At 44.4% G+C, this 17,012-nt stretch overlaps 1 protein-coding gene across 2 annotated transcripts in view; it reads right to left on the reverse strand.

Moving 5' to 3' along the window:
* Positions 1-17,012, reverse strand: part of HTT (huntingtin) — a 115,731-nt gene that overhangs the window by 11,776 nt on the left and 86,943 nt on the right. For both annotated transcript variants that reach the window (XM_081207544.1, XM_081207543.1), the window contains 10 exons: positions 12,208-12,334; positions 11,139-11,239; positions 10,337-10,491; positions 8,927-9,066; positions 8,227-8,309; positions 6,957-7,087; positions 5,680-5,809; positions 3,780-3,935; positions 928-1,118; positions 344-458 (listed from right to left, as the gene is read on the reverse strand). In XM_081207544.1, the coding sequence (XP_081063670.1) occupies positions 344-458; positions 928-1,118; positions 3,780-3,935; positions 5,680-5,809; positions 6,957-7,087; positions 8,227-8,309; positions 8,927-9,066; positions 10,337-10,491; positions 11,139-11,239; positions 12,208-12,334 (1,329 nt within the window). The remainder of the gene's footprint in view (positions 1-343; positions 459-927; positions 1,119-3,779; positions 3,936-5,679; positions 5,810-6,956; positions 7,088-8,226; positions 8,310-8,926; positions 9,067-10,336; positions 10,492-11,138; positions 11,240-12,207; positions 12,335-17,012) is intronic.

The raw sequence follows: 17,012 nt of genomic DNA on the forward strand, positions 1-17,012 counted from the left end.
CAAAGGTACAAGAGAAACATGAGGATACAAACACACGACCAAGCTCTACCTGATAAACCTTAACCACAGCGGACACAAAATCTCCTTACATGCGGCTGTGAAATTCAACCTCCAAAAGTGTTTTCAGTCTGGTAACTGAGGTCGCACCAGCTCTTAGCTATGCTCTCCAAGAATAGGCTAAATTCACACCACCTAATGCATAGTAAGTACACTAGCAGACTATTATGGTTTGAAGGTCATTTCCTTATATTCTGCCATGGTCATTTATGCTAATTGATCAATTCTATTTTACTTCTCAATATAAAAGCGAATGCAAAGTCTTTCTTTCACATGCCATACCTACCTGTATAATTCCTGAAGAGAATTCAGGCCCTACATCAAGAGGATAGTTTTCTATTAAATAGAATGCCACTGCACACATTACCAAGACATGCTGCTGGTTGTGGGCATTCACACAGCTGTTAAAAAGGAGAAACATTGATATATCAGTGGGCTGGAGTCTTCCCAGAGAGTGTTAAAATCAAGTGCTCTGTTCTATAATCCTTACATAGCTGGAACTACAACTCTTTCTAATGAGACTCAGAAGAAGTGACTAGAAGAAATAACTGTTTTATGGTTCTTGTAGCATTTTTTACAATTTTAAATATACAATATCTATCAAACCAACTGTTTGCTCTTGTTAAAAAGGAAGTTTCCCTGGCTAGGTGACTGGTAGCCACATATTTATGCAAGATCAAAGTATCATAAGATGCTAACGATTTCTAAAGTTTTACCCGCTGTTTCAAGCTTGCTGATAACTTTTACTAAAATGTCCATTAAAGCAGACTGAAGAGGTTAACCACATCAGGTTGTGTTGCATTTTCAGTTCCACAGCTCAGAAATTCTGTTAAATGAAGGGCCACAGTACATTATTACATAAACACCTACTGTGATATTCCTCTTAGATTGGAAAGCAGATATTCAGAGATGATTGGAATAAGCTGCTTTGCTGTTTCATCAAGAAGGTCACACTCAAGGATGTAAAGAATTCCATGTAGGGCTCCTATGCGGCTTGGCATGTGAGCGCTGCGTAATGTTGATTCCAGCAGGCGGCTCACGGGCTCTGCTACCACTTTATCCTAGTGGGTGTGAAACAATAGATGCAAAATTGTGCTGGATTAATTTACAAGCTGGCAACTATACAGTTAGTAACAATTAACATAAAATAAGAATGCAAAAGTTTATAAAATCCATAAAATATTCTAAAGTATGATGAAATATGTCCAAGTCATTCACATTCTATCCATTCACTGACATGTGGCATTATTTTGAAGGAAAACGGCTTTATATTGAAATACATGACACCAGAAATTCCCGGTGTGTCATTTGGTGAGCTAAAGGTCCGAGTCCTCTTATATTGTGTCCTGGGAAGTAAATGTGGTTTGAATGCTTGGAAGATTCTGCCCCTTACACATTGTGCTGAAATCAAGAGAAAGACTGGGGAGAAGGGCCAGAATCTGGAAAGAAAACTGGAAAAATGTGCAAAGGACGTTCTGTCCCCAAGGGACACAGGCAGCAAGCAGTTGCGGGCCAGGAGCCAGGAGACCTGGCCATTTATACAGACACCCTACACCCCTATACAGACACCTATTTATACAGACACCCCACTTTCGCTCCTTAAGAAGAAAATGCCACTGACGTCACCCACATCTGTTCTAATCAGCACTTTCCAACTGGGGGGTTGCAAGGCCTGTGCAAGTGAACCCCAAATAATTTTTGCTTGTAATCTTTAACTAGTATGATGAATACCTCTTCCAACTTTTTGTTTTCTTGGCATATTATAATGCAATGCTGACATATGTAACCAAATGTCAGAAAGGCTAGAGTCTTACATACCCACAAACAAAAAAACTTTTCGAATAACTTTGTAAGTACTTTGTAAGTAAACCATATCAATAGGGGTGTTCAGTAAATTTAACAGGCAAATTTGCAGGTTAAAATGCACTAAACCAATGGCTGCTGAAGAACAAAGGTCCAAACTTCATGGGACAATAAATCAATTGATCACCATACCAAGTAAATTTAGGCTTGTGGGCCACCATACCTAAAAGGAAACCACTGCTCTAGATTGACAAATTCCAGTGTGCTTTGCTAAGATCTTGGGGTGGGGGAGAATGTAGGTATTTTTTGGCCTCTTGCATTCTAGACTTGATAGTTCGACAATGTTCAGGGGGTATAGAGTAAGAAATACCCTCAAAGTACATTAAATTATGTCAATTTCTGCAGTGGCTCCCTGTTTGTGGAGCGCTCTCCCCAGGGAGGTTTGCCTGCCACCTTCATTGTACACTTTTTAGGCGCCGGGTGAAAATGTTCCGCCTTTGACTGATTAACATCCAATGCCCTTTAAAAATGTGTTGGGGAGGGGGTTAATAAAAGAGATAGAACAGTTATCTGCACACAGATGGTACCAAACTCCAGCTGATGTTTCCCCATGAGATGTTAAATAGATCAGCGAGAGTCGGAAAACAAACTGCTCCTTCAGGCAGGAGAGAGAAAAAGGAGGCGTGAGCACGCCTGCTTCCCAGAGTTCTTTGCTCTCCTGCCTCCATCACGTGACAAGATAATACCCAACCCATTCATAGCATCAGCAACCACCTCCAATCCCTGAAGAAGAACAGGACCACACAGATACTATAGAGCTACCACCCTCCAAGACCACATTCTGGAACCAGCCATACAGGGAGGAAGTGGAGCACAGTGCCCTGAAGGATACCATGGTCAAGAAAGGAAGGCACAGATGTCTCTCCTGAGAGGAATGAGATTCTTCCTCCTGCTTGCATGGCACCCTCTCTATCTAATCTTACACTGCATTTAAGGAAGGGAAAGAGGAGAGGGGCAGCTTTAGTGTCAAATGAAGTCTATGTGCTATTTGGCGCTACCCAAATAGGAAATTGTAAGGAAGACATTTTATACCTTTCCACATGTATACAAGAGCAACTTCTGGAAGAGTCTGTTGTCTTGCCCTTATGATGAAAATTATTATTTTGAATTGTATTGCATTGTTTTAATGAATTTATTGTTGTTTGCTTTATTTATATGTAACTTGTGGTTGATATGATAGTTTTTACAATGGTTCACCCCTCCTAATGCTATTGTGATTATTGTAAGCCATTTTGTGCTCAACATTTCATAGAATCATAGAGTTGGAAGAGACCACAAGGGCCATCGAGTCCAACCCCCTGCCAAGCAGGAAACACCATCAGAGCACTCCTGACATATGGTTGTCAAGCCTCTGCTTAAAGACTTCCAAAGAAGGAGACTCCACCACACTCCTTGGCAGCAAATTCCACTGTCGAACAGCTCTTACTGTCAGGAAGTTCTTCCTAATGTTTAGGTGGAATCTTCTTTCTTGTAGTTTGGATCCATTGCTCCGTGTCCGCTTCTCTGGAGCAGCAGAAAACAACCTTTCTCCCTCCTCTATATGACATCCTTTTATATATTTGAACATGGCTATCATATCACCCCTTAACCTCCTCTTCTCCAGGCTAAACATGCCCAGCTCCCTTAGCCGTTCCTCATTTGTTACTGGAAAAATGGAATACAAATATGAAATCAAATCAAAGTTATTAAAAAGCCGCTGAGAATTCTAACAGAATCAACAGGGATGTGCTCCTCTTGGCTAAGCTCCCATGAAGGTCATCCATGCCAGAAGATCAACAGCTGATTCAGTCCCATTACTAGGCTAGAAACCAGACTGAAACGGAACTGGGAAATGACTTGTAAATTAAAAGAAATCCTACCATTCCAAGAACAGCAGCTGCCTTACATGTAGCTGGAACCAAATACTGTATAAGGATTTCATCTTCTGATGGGTGTGTCTTCCGCAGTTCTGTTAATGTTGTGTACATCATTTCAAACTGATTCCTTTCTGTAAATAAGTCAGATACTGCTAAAAGCTGCAAGTACAAAAAACATTACAAATTAAGTCTTTTAAAAGTTGTTTATATAACAAGTCATTTCAATCAAGTATATATAACATATATGAATGCAACTTTACTAGAAAGAAGCTCAAATGTAAAAATGTTAAAGTATTTCATTATTTTTTTTAAAAAAATGTGTGTGTTAAGATTAATCACAAAAAGAACACTGAGAGAGTTCTTTCTCTGCTTCTGAGATGGAGATTATATTGGACTTTGGAGATAGCTAATTAAGCAGCCTTTTCTCTCCACCAATAGGAGAGATTCCCTCCCAGTTCGAGATATGTGGCGACTGGGAAATCCATTCTGTTTTTATAACTGTGTGTTATATTGTGGTAAACTGACCTGAGACCTTTTGGTTAAGGAAGAGTGAAAAATCCTATGAAGATATTTTTAAAAATACACATCCAGAATACTTACATGCAGCTTTTTAATTGGTAGCCTTGAGCTGACTTTAAAGAACCATACCCCCCAAAATGGGGAGGGAGGGGAGAAGTGATACATTAAAGTTTGTAACTTGGGATCATACAATAGGGTGGTATCTTTCATCAGGCAGATGAATCACTTTCATTGCTTGCAATCCTTTGCCGCTTTTCCAACCTCTGTCCTTGTTTTGTTTGCTTTTCCCATTCTTTCAAAGGATCATCTGCCACCTTCCTCACCAATGGTAATGGTGTGCAATTTCCTTTTTTGTAGAGATGCTATCAACCACTTTTTGTGGTCCTTAGATATACAGTGGTACCTTGGTTCTCGAACTCCGTTTGACTCCCGAAACCGTTTGAAAACCAAGGCACAGTTTCCAATTGGCTGCAGGAGCTTCCTGCACTCAAGTGGAAGCCGCGTCAGACGTTCAGCTTCTGAAAAAACATTCGCAAACTGGAACGCTTACTTCCGGGTTTGTGGCATTCGGGAGCCGATTTGTTCGGAAGCCAAGCCGTTTGAGTACCAAGGTACCACTGTAGTTAACTCAAACCCCATGAGTATCTGAAGAAGTGTGCATGCACACGAAAGCTTATACCAAGAACTAACTTAGTTGGTCTTTAAGGTGCTACAGGAAGGAATTTTTTTATTTTGACTATGGCAGACCAACACGGCTACCCATCTGTAACTCAAACCCCATGAGTATATGAGATCAGCCTGCTCAGTGACTGGCTTCAGCTTTGCACTTCTCGAAATGCCCAACAGATCTTGAAATCTCTAATTTTAGGACCTTTGTGCTCAGGATTAGGACTGTTCCAATAATGAAAATAGATTAAATTGCTGGCCTTAGGGTATATCAATTGTGTAATCAAGTCCCAAGGTCTGTTAAAATTTCACTGCTCTTTAAGAACTGAACCAGATCATCCCAGGCTTGCTGTCCACCAATCTTTAGAACTCTACTTAGCACCTGTAATTCATACTAAAGCATTGGAATTTGTAGGCAAATTTAAACAAACAGAAGCATTTATTTATGACCGCCCAAAATAGTGTTAAGATTTGGGAACTACAATCGTATATACAATATACGGTAGGTTCTCCAGTTAATTTGCACCCCAGTCCAGATCACCTCATGTTAGTTTCCCTTCAGTTCAGTTCCTCCCTGTTCCAAATCAATTCAACTCACTTTAAGTTGCCCAGCAAGCTTCTGAACTTACATGTTTTTCCCCCTTTATTCACCAAAATTTCATAACAATATATACGTTCAATATGACAATGAAAACACTGAAAACAGTATGATACTTACAGATCGGACAACTTCACTGATGAGGATAACTGGGGTCCTTTTGCCTGGGTTGGAGGGCAGAATCCACTGACTATACAACTCCAACAAGAATTGAGAACAGGAATGTATATCTACACCGGCACGATGTTTCCTATAACCAGATACAAGCACAGTTAATAAGCTACTACATTGCAGTTATCTTATAATAATCTAAACATGTTCACCAAAGAGTGGGTCTTAGGGAGGAGAAACAGCTTTGCCATGAATTTGAAGCACTCATTCAGCTGTTGGAACTAGAGAATGGAGATCTGCCGTCAGGTAGGACAATGTATTTCTGGCTCCAAGTTCCTACTAGCAACAAAGGCAGTGCTTTGATATTTTTGACAAACATGTCATTTAATTGTGTTCTCAAAGAGCACACTTGAAGGCCAACCAGAAAGTCAATTGTGGGTGTGGTTAAGATTCATATTAATAGGGAAAGGGTGCTGTAACCTAGGACTATTCAATCAACCTTTTATTGAACTGTAGCTAGAGTGGGAGCAGGGCAATACGTTTTAAATGATCCCATTCTGCCAAAACTTGAGGCAATAACTGAATATTTGTTGCAGGCAGTAATGCCTTTTGCAACTACTGAAAGGCAGAGTCTTCTTTAGGATTAGAGTGGATGAGAAAGACCTTCGAGTATAGCTGAAAAGGTTAAATGCAAGAAGAATAAAATAAGCAGCTACCCCTATTCAGTGCTGAAATGTTTACTGTAAATAGTCTCCCTTAGAAATGAATATTCTCTTTGGTAATTAAGGGAGATGTGACTGTCTATCTATCTATCTATCTATCTATCTATCTATCTATCTATCTATCTATCAAAAACCAATCAGTAGATCCACTGATTAATGAAGGGACAAAAGGATTTTCACTTCTGAATGCAAAACTAACTGCAGATTATTCCAGTTACAAACAAATATATCTTACTATATAATAAAATCATATAGACGGCCACAACAGCTCCAGCGTGACAGAGCAGCAGGCACACGAGCAAGAATGGGTTGAAGTTCAAAAGAGAGTGGGAGGTGTTTCAGATATCAGTTTGCCAAACTGCTCTCTGAAGTGACTCCCACCTGCCTTTAAAAGTGGGTGGGGGTGAGCCATGGGGTGGCAGGCGAGGAGGCAGGTGAGGTGTAAAGGGAGGAGGTGTTGGCCAGGTGTGGGATAATTGGGGCTGGCAAAGGGTTGGCAGGCAGGTGGGGTTGGCAAATGGAGCAGAGCTGGCAGCTGTGTGTGCGCACAGAAAAAATCAAAACCTGGAATTCATGGGAGAGGATGGTGGCGAGGAAGGGGCAGGCATATCACTCTCATCGTCTTCATCTTCATCCCATTCTTCTTCCCGCAGTGGAGTGATGTTATTTCCTAGCCACACAGAGTGGATAGAGACCTTAAACAAGAGGGGAAAGTAAGTTAAGTGATTCAGTATTTTTACTTCTTAAAATGCCCTCACACTTTGACATAATGAAAAACCTCAAATTAGTTTCTAGTCTATATACAAATGATATCATTACATTTGCATCTGTAGGCAGCGTCTCTCCTAAATACTTAGAATTGTGCCCAGAGACAACTGGAAACCAATAACGGAAAGGTTAATGCAGTATGTTTGCTGGGGGCTCACATCAGCCTGTACCAGCAAAAGTTTCTGGAGAACTTTCAAAGGCAGCCCCATATATGACAGTAATCAAGCCTGGGTGTGATTAGTCATCTAGCCTAACTGCAACCAGCCCCCTTCTAAGTTTAGCATCCCAAACAACGTTGAAGTAACATGGTCTGATGCGACTTAGGTTTTTGTTTGTTACTATGATATGGATTTCTGTGTTTTTATATTGTAAACTGTCCTGTGATACTCTAAGGGCACATAGAAATTTAATAAATAGTAATACCTGTAAGTTCCTACTATGTATAGAAATGCTATCGTCACCAGTTCCTCAAGCGGCATGATTTCTGCCTTAAAGCAGAATTTCCTACCTACTGGCTCCCACAGAGGAGTACTGAACCTGTTACAACCACAAAATATCTTCCAAATATAGGTTTTACTTGATCTCAACATGGTAAGGCTAAGCCAGTGCAACTTTACAGGATGTTTGCTCTTTGTTCCGCAAATAATCCTGGTGTTTTCCATTATCTTGTTGGATACAATGGTTCCTTAGCCACCAATAGATATCCAGAGGGATGGGGGAGTGAGATTTGTTTCTTGCCCCCAACCAATGCACTTTTCAGGAATGGGGACCATAGGGAGGTAATAATTCCCCCTACCCCCAAAGAATAGGAGACGCATCTGGTATGAAGCTTGCCCCCTAACCTCTACAAAAGATCCTAATAGTGGTCCTGATGGCCAGAGCTATGTCATCAGAGTTAATGAGATCACATGTCTGTTGCTCTGTTACTTCATTCTGTTTTCAATCATAGTTTGTCTTCCCCTAAAATAATAATCCTACAATCCCAAGATTGTAATTCAGCAATTCTTGTTACTCTGGAAAGTCAAGAATACAAAGGTTCTTGCTAAATATAGACATTGGAACAAACCTGTCCTAGTTTATAGCCCATATTGCCCATTTCACGCTCTGTATTGATCTGTAGTAAAAGCTTTTCATGGCTGATAAGAACACCTAAAATAAAAAGAAAAATACAAAATTCTTTTAGGCAAAGCCCACAATAAGCCTGAAAGTACACATTATCACTGTGGTCAACATATAATGCTGACCCTTTTTGCTACTGATATGCTCAACTTGTGTTCTCTCTGCTGGAGATTCTGCTGATATGCTCCATTTCTCCTATCACTTGGGCTACGTTAAGTAACCTCAGCTGCTTCCTTTGAGTTCAATGGAATGCCCAGCAGAGTACCTTTATATACTCTCTGGAAGCCACTTGCCTGATGCAAGGTACAGTAAGGCAGGGCTAGGTGCAGGGCTAGTGCTGGTACAATGGGCGAGCTTAAACAGAGGGAAAGGCTCTTCCACAAGCACTGTCAAATGGGAAAATTCAGGGGCAGCATGCTTCCCTGGAGCCTTGGAAGTTAACATTTGGGTGATGCTGCATATTTCCTTTTGCCAGTTACTGTGGATAAGAACAAGACGTAGTAAGACGCACCAGTGGTGTTAGAAGAGCATATGCCAAGGATAGTTCAAGTCTGAAGAATACTTCCACAGCAAGTAACCTAAGGTTACTTTCTGTTTCTATTTCAAAAACTGTAGAACTTCTGCATAAGCAGCCATTGGATATGTACCTGTAGCAGAAGGAGAAAGAGACGGAACAGGATCCCAGGCTTGGTACAAGTGGTGGGTGGCAATGTTGTCTCTTTTGGACGCCATTTCTTGGATTTCTTGTTCTACAATTCCTCTTATGACATTTAATTTTCTCCCAAACCTGAAGTTCAGCAGAAATAATCATAAATGACTAAAACATCTTCTACAGTCAGGAAATCTTCACTAATAAAAAGACTACTGTATCAGCTTTTATTTTTATAACAGGATTCACTTCTGGAAAAAAGGCATATCAACTAATTTAAAATGCAAATCAACTCCGTCCTGCCTGGCCAGTTTTTGTTTCTTTGCTACACTGGAGGAGGAAAGTTCATGTCTTGTGCTGGACCCAGGAGGCCTTTAGGATTCTTGCTTTTCCTGTGTGTAAAAGGGGTGGAGGAGCTGGCATGGCATTCCCACACATTTATTTACCTGCCTTTACTGGTGATCATGGGAGTCAGTGGGTGCTTCCTTGGCCTCCTGGGTGAATATATATGTGTGCGTTCGCCACCAAGTATTACCCAGGGCAGGGCCAGCTCTTTGGCGGGGTGAAGCCCCGTCAGTTCAAGAAGGACACTGACAAACTGGAATGTGTCCAGAGGAGGGCAACCAAAATGGTCAAAGGCCTGGAAACGATGCCTTATGAGGAACGGCTAAGGGAGCTGGGCATGTTTAGCCTGGAGAAGAGGAGGTTAAGGGGTGATATGATAGCCATGTTCAAATATATAAAAGGATGTCACATAGAGGAGGGAGAAAGGTTGTTTTCTGCTGCTCCAGAGAAGCGGACACGGAGCAATGGATCCAAACTACAAGAAAGAAGATTCCACCTAAACATTAGGAAGAACCTCCTGACAGTAAGAGCTGTTTGACAGTGGAATTTGCTGCCAAGGAGTGTGGTGGAGTCTCCTTCTTTGGAGGTCTTTAAGCAGAGGCTTGACAACCATATGTCAGGAGTGCTCTGGTGGTGTTTCCTGCTTGGCAGGGGGTTGGACTCGATGGCCCTTGTGGTCTCTTCCAACTCTATGATTCTATGATTCTATGAAGCCATTGCCTTAGGTGGCAGAAGCCCCTGAGGCGGTGCCTCTGCGGGCATCCAGCATATCCCTGCCACCTGTGAAGAAACTACACTGGCACTGATTTCCAGTCAAATTTTGCGAAAATTATGCAAGAGCTAACTAGAGATTGGTGCCAATGTCAGTAGCAGCACTTCCTGTTTTGTCTCAAGTGGTGAAATAGGATGTGCCACCCCAGCACTACAGAATGCTATGTTCTATATTGTACTGCTGTATTTTGTACATTGGTATGAAAAACTAATTTTTAAAAAAACCTGAAAAGAATTCAGGGAAAGAAAAGTTGGGATAAGCATCACTGCAGACAAGCATGAAGAGAAGTACCTTGTGTCCAGAGCTTTTAAAGCTTTGTTTCGAGGTTGCTGCTCCAGGCAGCTAACAGCTGGATTGCCTGCAAGTGGTATTGTCATGGCACTCAACACCAAGGATGTTATGGCTTGAACAGCTAGAACATTTATTTGTGTCCTCTCTGTATCTTCCTGAAAAAATGAACACATGAAGCCAAAGTTATGAGTGTAAGTAAAGAAAAACCTGCAATGAAGCATTGTTTCATACCTAATAAGCTAGGATTACAACTTTCTTTAAACCACAGAGCCTAGGGCTTGCCGATCAGAAGGTTGGCGGTTTGAATCCCCGGGACGGGGTGAGCTCCCGTTGCTCGGTCCCTGCTCCTGCCAACCTAGCAGTTCAAAAGCACATCAAAGTGCAAGTAGATAAATAGGTACCGCTCCGGCGGGAAGGTAAATGGCGTTTCCGTGCGCTGCTCTGGTTCACCAGAAGCGGCTTAGTCATGCTGGCCACATGACCTGGAAGCTGTAGGCAGGCTCCCTCAGCCAGTAAAGCGAGATGAGCACCGCAACCCCAGAGTCGGCCATGACTGGACCTAATGGTCAGGGGTCCCTTTACAACTTTCTTCTTGGCAGAGCTCCAATTTGCAACTAAAGAGCAGAAATGTGTAAAAAACTCTTCATAGGACAATTTGTATGTTCTATTCAGTTTCCCTTGGGGGCTCTGTCTCCTTTTGTACACAGGCCCATCTATTCCAGTCATGTTACTGGAAAATCCAAATTGGCAACAATATAGAGGTGGAACTGACAAAATAAAACCATTCACTGGGTTACTTTACCTCTTGCTGGCTTTCCTCTTGGTCCAATACAATTGGCTGAGTTACAAGAACACCGAGAAGAGTAGCCCATGTCTCTTCAAACTGCATGCGGTTTGTCCACCCTGTGGGAAGATCCGAAGCACTGATGTTTACCACTTCAAAGGATAGAGAATTACACCAAAGTATAGGTTCCACAGCTGCATTTTTATTTTATTAACAAAAGAAGTTTTAGAAATCTCTGAAAACATAGTATGTTTACCTGCCAGGGGTGGGGAAGATACTGATAACTAACAACCTGTAAAGACTCCTTATGACACACAGAGTTTATGTGTAGAATTAACATATAAAACTTGCATTCTGCAACCATAATTGCATATTTTGGCCAGTTCTAGAAATTCTTTCCTTGAAATCATAGTTTTATCCATGTGAGAACCTACAACATTCCCACACCCCAACATTCCATCCACACAGGACTCTGGCCTGCTTTCTGCTGTGGAATGCTGGTTTTGTCATTTTATGATTATAAATATGCCCCATTAAAAAAACACCAATGAAAAATGTAAAAATTCTATCCATGCTCACACTCTAACCTGTGCATTCATATTGGAGGCTAAAGATTTTCCCTCTCCCCACCTACATTTTTGTAAGCATGTGGGAATGAACTCTTCTTTCCAAGTGGAAAGTTGGTTTAAATTGCAAAAGTAACTTATTCTGCAGTGTTGCATAATGACAACACAAAATACATATTTATATTTGAAAATGTTCCTTCAGATTCTATGAAGTTTAAGTTTATTTTCGATATGCAGGAAAGGGGATCTCAATTCTGAAAACTGATAAGCCATGTCCTATATTCAGAATCTGACCTAATGAGGTATGCCACATACTGCAGTGTTCAGTGTAGCAGATCAGCAAATCGAAAAGGCCTTTGCCTCTGACTTCAAAATACTAGGTACCTCAAGGTCACCCACTCACTACCAAGGCTTACTTTGTATTAAACAGTTTAAAATAACGTTAGTTCACCATGTACAGTGTTTTAAAGTAATAAAGACTAAACTACAACTTATATATTCAGCTCAGTTTATCTACCTACCCAATGTGTTAATTCGATAGATAAACTCCTTGAATACTTCTCTCTCCTGAAGAAATTCTACTGGTATTTCTGGGAAATTTGTGCCAAAATCACCTGTGGGCTTTGGAGACCAACCCAGTTTCCAGACCTGGACAATATGGAGACATAAAGAAATATAAATATCTTGCAGTTTGGAGCCCTACTGTGAGGGTTTGATTAGCTGCTTGTGCGTGAAAACGCGCTCCCTCAGAGTTTGTGCGCCCCCACAAACCTCCGTGTGTGACGGAGCTCCTCAGACATGTCTGCTCTAGTCACTAGTAGAGTCCGACAGTGGCTGTCTGCGGAAGCGTTTCCAGCAAAGAAGTTCCTTAACGGAAACGCGTCTCCTGGACTCACGGCGTGACAGTTTCCTGCGAGGTATGGGTCTCCCTATGGGAGACTCCGATACCTCACCACTGTTCTCGCTGGAAGCCTCCCTGAGCCCTCCCTCCTGCTCGCATTCCCTCAGAGACCCACTCCTCCCCCTGCTGGTCCCTGCTTCAGCAGTTGAGTCTCTTTCATCCTGCCTGAGTCCCTCCACCACCTGATGCTCTGATGGCAGTTCCCTGACATCCACCTCCCCTCCAGGGCCCCCCTCACCCCCTCCCAATTCCTCCCCCCTGGGAGGTGAAGGGCTAAAACCCCGAAACGAATCTTCCTCATCTTCTGACGTCTCGAACAATTCTCTCCATCGATCGTCGTCCTGGCCAGCTGAATCCTCCTCCTCTTCAGAATCTGGGAACCCCTCCAACTCCTCTTCCTCGTCGGTGGTGGCAAAGTATTCCCTTCGGAACCTCGCTACAGGCTGAGGTTTACGTGGGAACCTCTGATGAAAAGTCTCTATTAAAACCTCGTCATTGACATCCTCTGCCCTAACCCAGGTGTTTTCCGACTCCGGTTCCCCTTCCCACATTACCAAATACTCTACTTGATCTCCCTTCCACCTGGAATCGAGGATCTCCGCTACATGGTAGCTGTGTTCCTTCTCCTCCATTGCTGGTCCCCTAGTGACCCTCCCCTCACTGTCTCCTCTATACGGTGACAGCAACGACCTGTGAAAAACTGGGTGCAGCTTCATGTGGTTCGGTAACCGGAGCCTGAAAGCCACTGGATTGACCTGCTGTATGACTTCAAACGGACCCAGCCTTTTGGGTCTTAATTTCTTACAACCTCCTTTGAATGGCAACCCTTGGGTTGACAGCCACACCTGGTCCCCCACCCTGATGCTTTCACCTTCCCTTCTGTTTTTGTCTGCTTGCCTCTTATATTCCTCCTTAGCCCTGTTTAAGTTGAGTTGGAGCTGGCGATGGATCGCTTCCATTTCTTCCACGAACTGTTCCGCAGCTGGAACGCTCCAGTTCTCCCCCTCCCCCCCTGGGAAGGCTCTGGGATGGCACCCGTGATTAGCCAAAAAGGGGCTCATCCCCGTGGACACGTTCTCTGCATTGTTGTAGGCAAATTCTGCCAACGCCAGCTTCTCCACCCAATCATTCTCTCTGTCATTAACATAACACCTCAAATATTGTTGGAGAACCCCATTTGCTCTTTCCGCCTGCCCGTTGGTTTCAGGATGACGGGCCGTCGAGAAATTAACCTCTACATGCAGTAAGCTCATGAGCTTCCTCCAGAACCTGGAAGTAAATTGTTTCCCTCGGTCTGAAACCACCCTCAAGGGGGCGCCATGCAACCTAAACACATTCTCTACAAACAATTTGGCGGTTTCTTCTGCTGTAACCGCATGTGAGCAGGCTATGAAGTGGGCCATTTTAGTTAACAGGTCTACTACAACCATGATGGCTGTTTTCCCTCTAGACCTTGGCAGATCAGTCATGAAATCTATTGCCACTGCTTCCCACGGTCTCTCAGGTGTGGGCAGTGGTTCTAATAAACCAGCCGGCGCCTGCCTCTCCCCCTTGGCTCTTTGGCATTGTTCACACCCTCTCACATACTCCCGCACATCTTCCCTGACCTTGGGCCACCAAAATTCCCTGGTAACCAGCCACATGGTTTTGTGTTGCCCAAAGTGCCCTGCTGTGGGGCTATCGTGCAGCTGCTTGAGTACTTTCTCCCTCAATTCCCCTTCAGGTATATATAACGCTCCCTTATAATACAATGCCCCATTTCTCTCCTCAAAACCACCGGGTTTGTCTTCCTCCCCTCTGAGATCCCTGAGTTTCCCCTGGGCGTATGCATCCTGCACCGTACCCTCTACCAATTCCCTTTGCCCCACCAAAGTCGCCCCACACACCCAGCGGTCCTCTGGAATGATATGGGTTTCTTCGGGTGCTCCCTCCCCCTCCAAATATTCAGGTTTGCGTGAGAGAGCGTCCGCCCTAACATTCTCTGGGCCTGGCACATAACAAATCTCAAAGTTAAATTTGGAGAACTCTTGGGCCCATCTCAACTGCCTTTGGTTGAGCACTCGCGCCGTTCTCCAGTACTCTAGATTTTTATGGTCCGTGCACACTTGCACTTTATGTTGTGCACCAACTAGCAGATGCCTCCATCTCCGGAACGCCTCATGAATAGCAAGCAGTTCTCGGTCGTACACCGTGTAGTTCCTCTCGGATTTGTTCAGCTTCCGCGAGAAGAAGGCACACGGACGCCACTCCGACTCCTCCTTCCCCGGCTGCAGAAGAAGCACCGCCCCTATGGCTCTGTCAGATGCGTCTGTTTCAACCCTTAGCTTCTTTCGTAAATCCACATGCAGAAGTTGTTCTTCAGAGGCGAAGGCCCTTTTCAGTTCCTCAAACGCTCGCTCCGCCTCCGCCGTCCATACAAACTTCTTCTTACTGCTGAGACAGTCAGTGATGGGCGCCGTCAGATGGGCGAAGTTGCGGATGAACTTACGATAAAAGTTTCCAAACCCTAGGAACCTCTGCACATCCTTCTTGGTTTTGGGTGTTTTCCATTCCAGCACTGCCTGTACCTTGCCGGGATCCATGGCCAATCCCTTGTCTGACAGGCGGTACCCCAGGAATTCCACCTCCTTGGTATGGAACCGACACTTCTCCAGTTTGACCCACAGCCTGTTGGCTTGCAGTCTGCTCAACACTTCTCTGACGTCTCTCACATGTTGCTCCTCATTCTCAGAATACACCAACACATCATCTAGAAAGGCAACGCAATTCTTGTAGAGCAAAGGGCCCAGCACGTGGTTCATAAAAGATTGAAAACACGCGGAGCCTGCTTGTAATCCAAATGGCATAACGAGGTATTCAAACGCCCCCAAAGGGGTAAACATGGTGGTTTTCCATTCATCCCCTTTCCTTATGCGTATCAGGTTGTACGCCCCCCTTAGATCCAGCTTTGTGAAAATCTTTCCCTTCCTCACCATGGTCAAAATATCATCAATTCTGGGCATAGGGAACGCCACCGGTTCAGTCACTGCATTCAGCCGCCTAAAATCACATACAAGTCTCGGCTTGTCCGCATTTTTTTTGTCCACAAAGAACACTGGGCTCCCCCCTGCTGCTTTGGACTCTCTGATGAAGCCTCTCTTCAGGTTCTTGTCAATGAACCCTCGCAACTCCTGCATTTCCCTGTCTGACATGGCATACAACTTGCCCACGGGAAGCTGTGCTCCAGGGAGTAAATTGATCTGACAATCAAAGGGTCTATGAGGTGGTAGTTGGTCAGCTTCCTTCTCGCTGAACACGTCGCTGAGATCTGCATACTGTGGTGGTACCTTCACCTTCCCCATTACTTCAGTCCCTGCTAGGGTGGCTTGGGCCCCTACTGAACCCTTCTCCCCTTTGCAGTGTTCTAGGCAATGTGCTGAACCAAAGGACACCACTCTTTGATGCCAGCCAACCAGCGGATCATGTAGAGCTAGCCAGCTCATTCCCAAAATAATGGGAGCGCCTCCCAGGGTGGCCACATTAAACGCTATCAGTTCTGTGTGCCTTGCCACCCTCATTATCATTGGGACAGTCTGCAAGCGGACTCCTCCTCCCAACAACTCCCTGCCATCAATCGTGGTCACCTGCAGGGGGTTGCTTAAAGGGATGGTCTGTATCTGGTGTTCAGCAGCAAACTCCTTGCTCATAAAATTGCAGGAGCTGCCTGAGTCCAATAGCGCCTTTATTTTTAGGGGATGCCCATTCTGCAGCTCTAGCGACACTTCAATCACTAGAGCAGGTCGAGGAGCTTCTGGCACGGGCACTTTCACTGCTCTTTGGCCTGGCTGCAGTGCCCCAATTGTGGCAACCAGGCGTTGGCTTTTACCTGCTCCGCTCCCCCTTCTTCTCCCCCCTCAACAGCTCCCACCATCCCTTGCCATTCCTTCCTCTGGGGGCAGACTCTGGCAAAGTGGCCTGGCTGTTGGCAGAGATAGCATTTCCGGGGGCCCTTTCCCTCCTTCTTAGCTCCCTCGCTGGTTTTTGAAAATGCGCGCGCGCGCGCTGTTCCGATTTCCATCGGCTCTGCCGGCGGGAAAGCTGGCTCAGGAATGTCTGGAATGCGGAACTCCTTCCAACGTTCCCCTCTCCCTTCCCGCCTCTCCAAGGCTCTTGCCTCCTGCCGCGCTCCTATGGTCAGCGCAGATTTGGTCAGCTGATCCATAGACTCCGCCCTGGGGCTCCGTGCCAGCTCGTCTTTCACCCCCGAAGAAAGACCTTCTTCAAATAGCATTTGAACGGGTGCCGCCGATAAATCCCAACTCAATCTGTGAATCAGCATGGTAAACTCAGTCCAATATTCACGGACAGATCGACTCCCCTGCTTACAAGCCATTAGCTGTCTGCGCACCACCCCTTCCTCAATATCGCTGGAAAACATGATATCCA

This window comes from Podarcis bocagei (assembly GCF_964188305.1).
Source record: "Podarcis bocagei genome assembly, chromosome: 9".
NCBI lineage: Eukaryota > Metazoa > Chordata > Lepidosauria > Squamata > Lacertidae > Podarcis > Podarcis bocagei.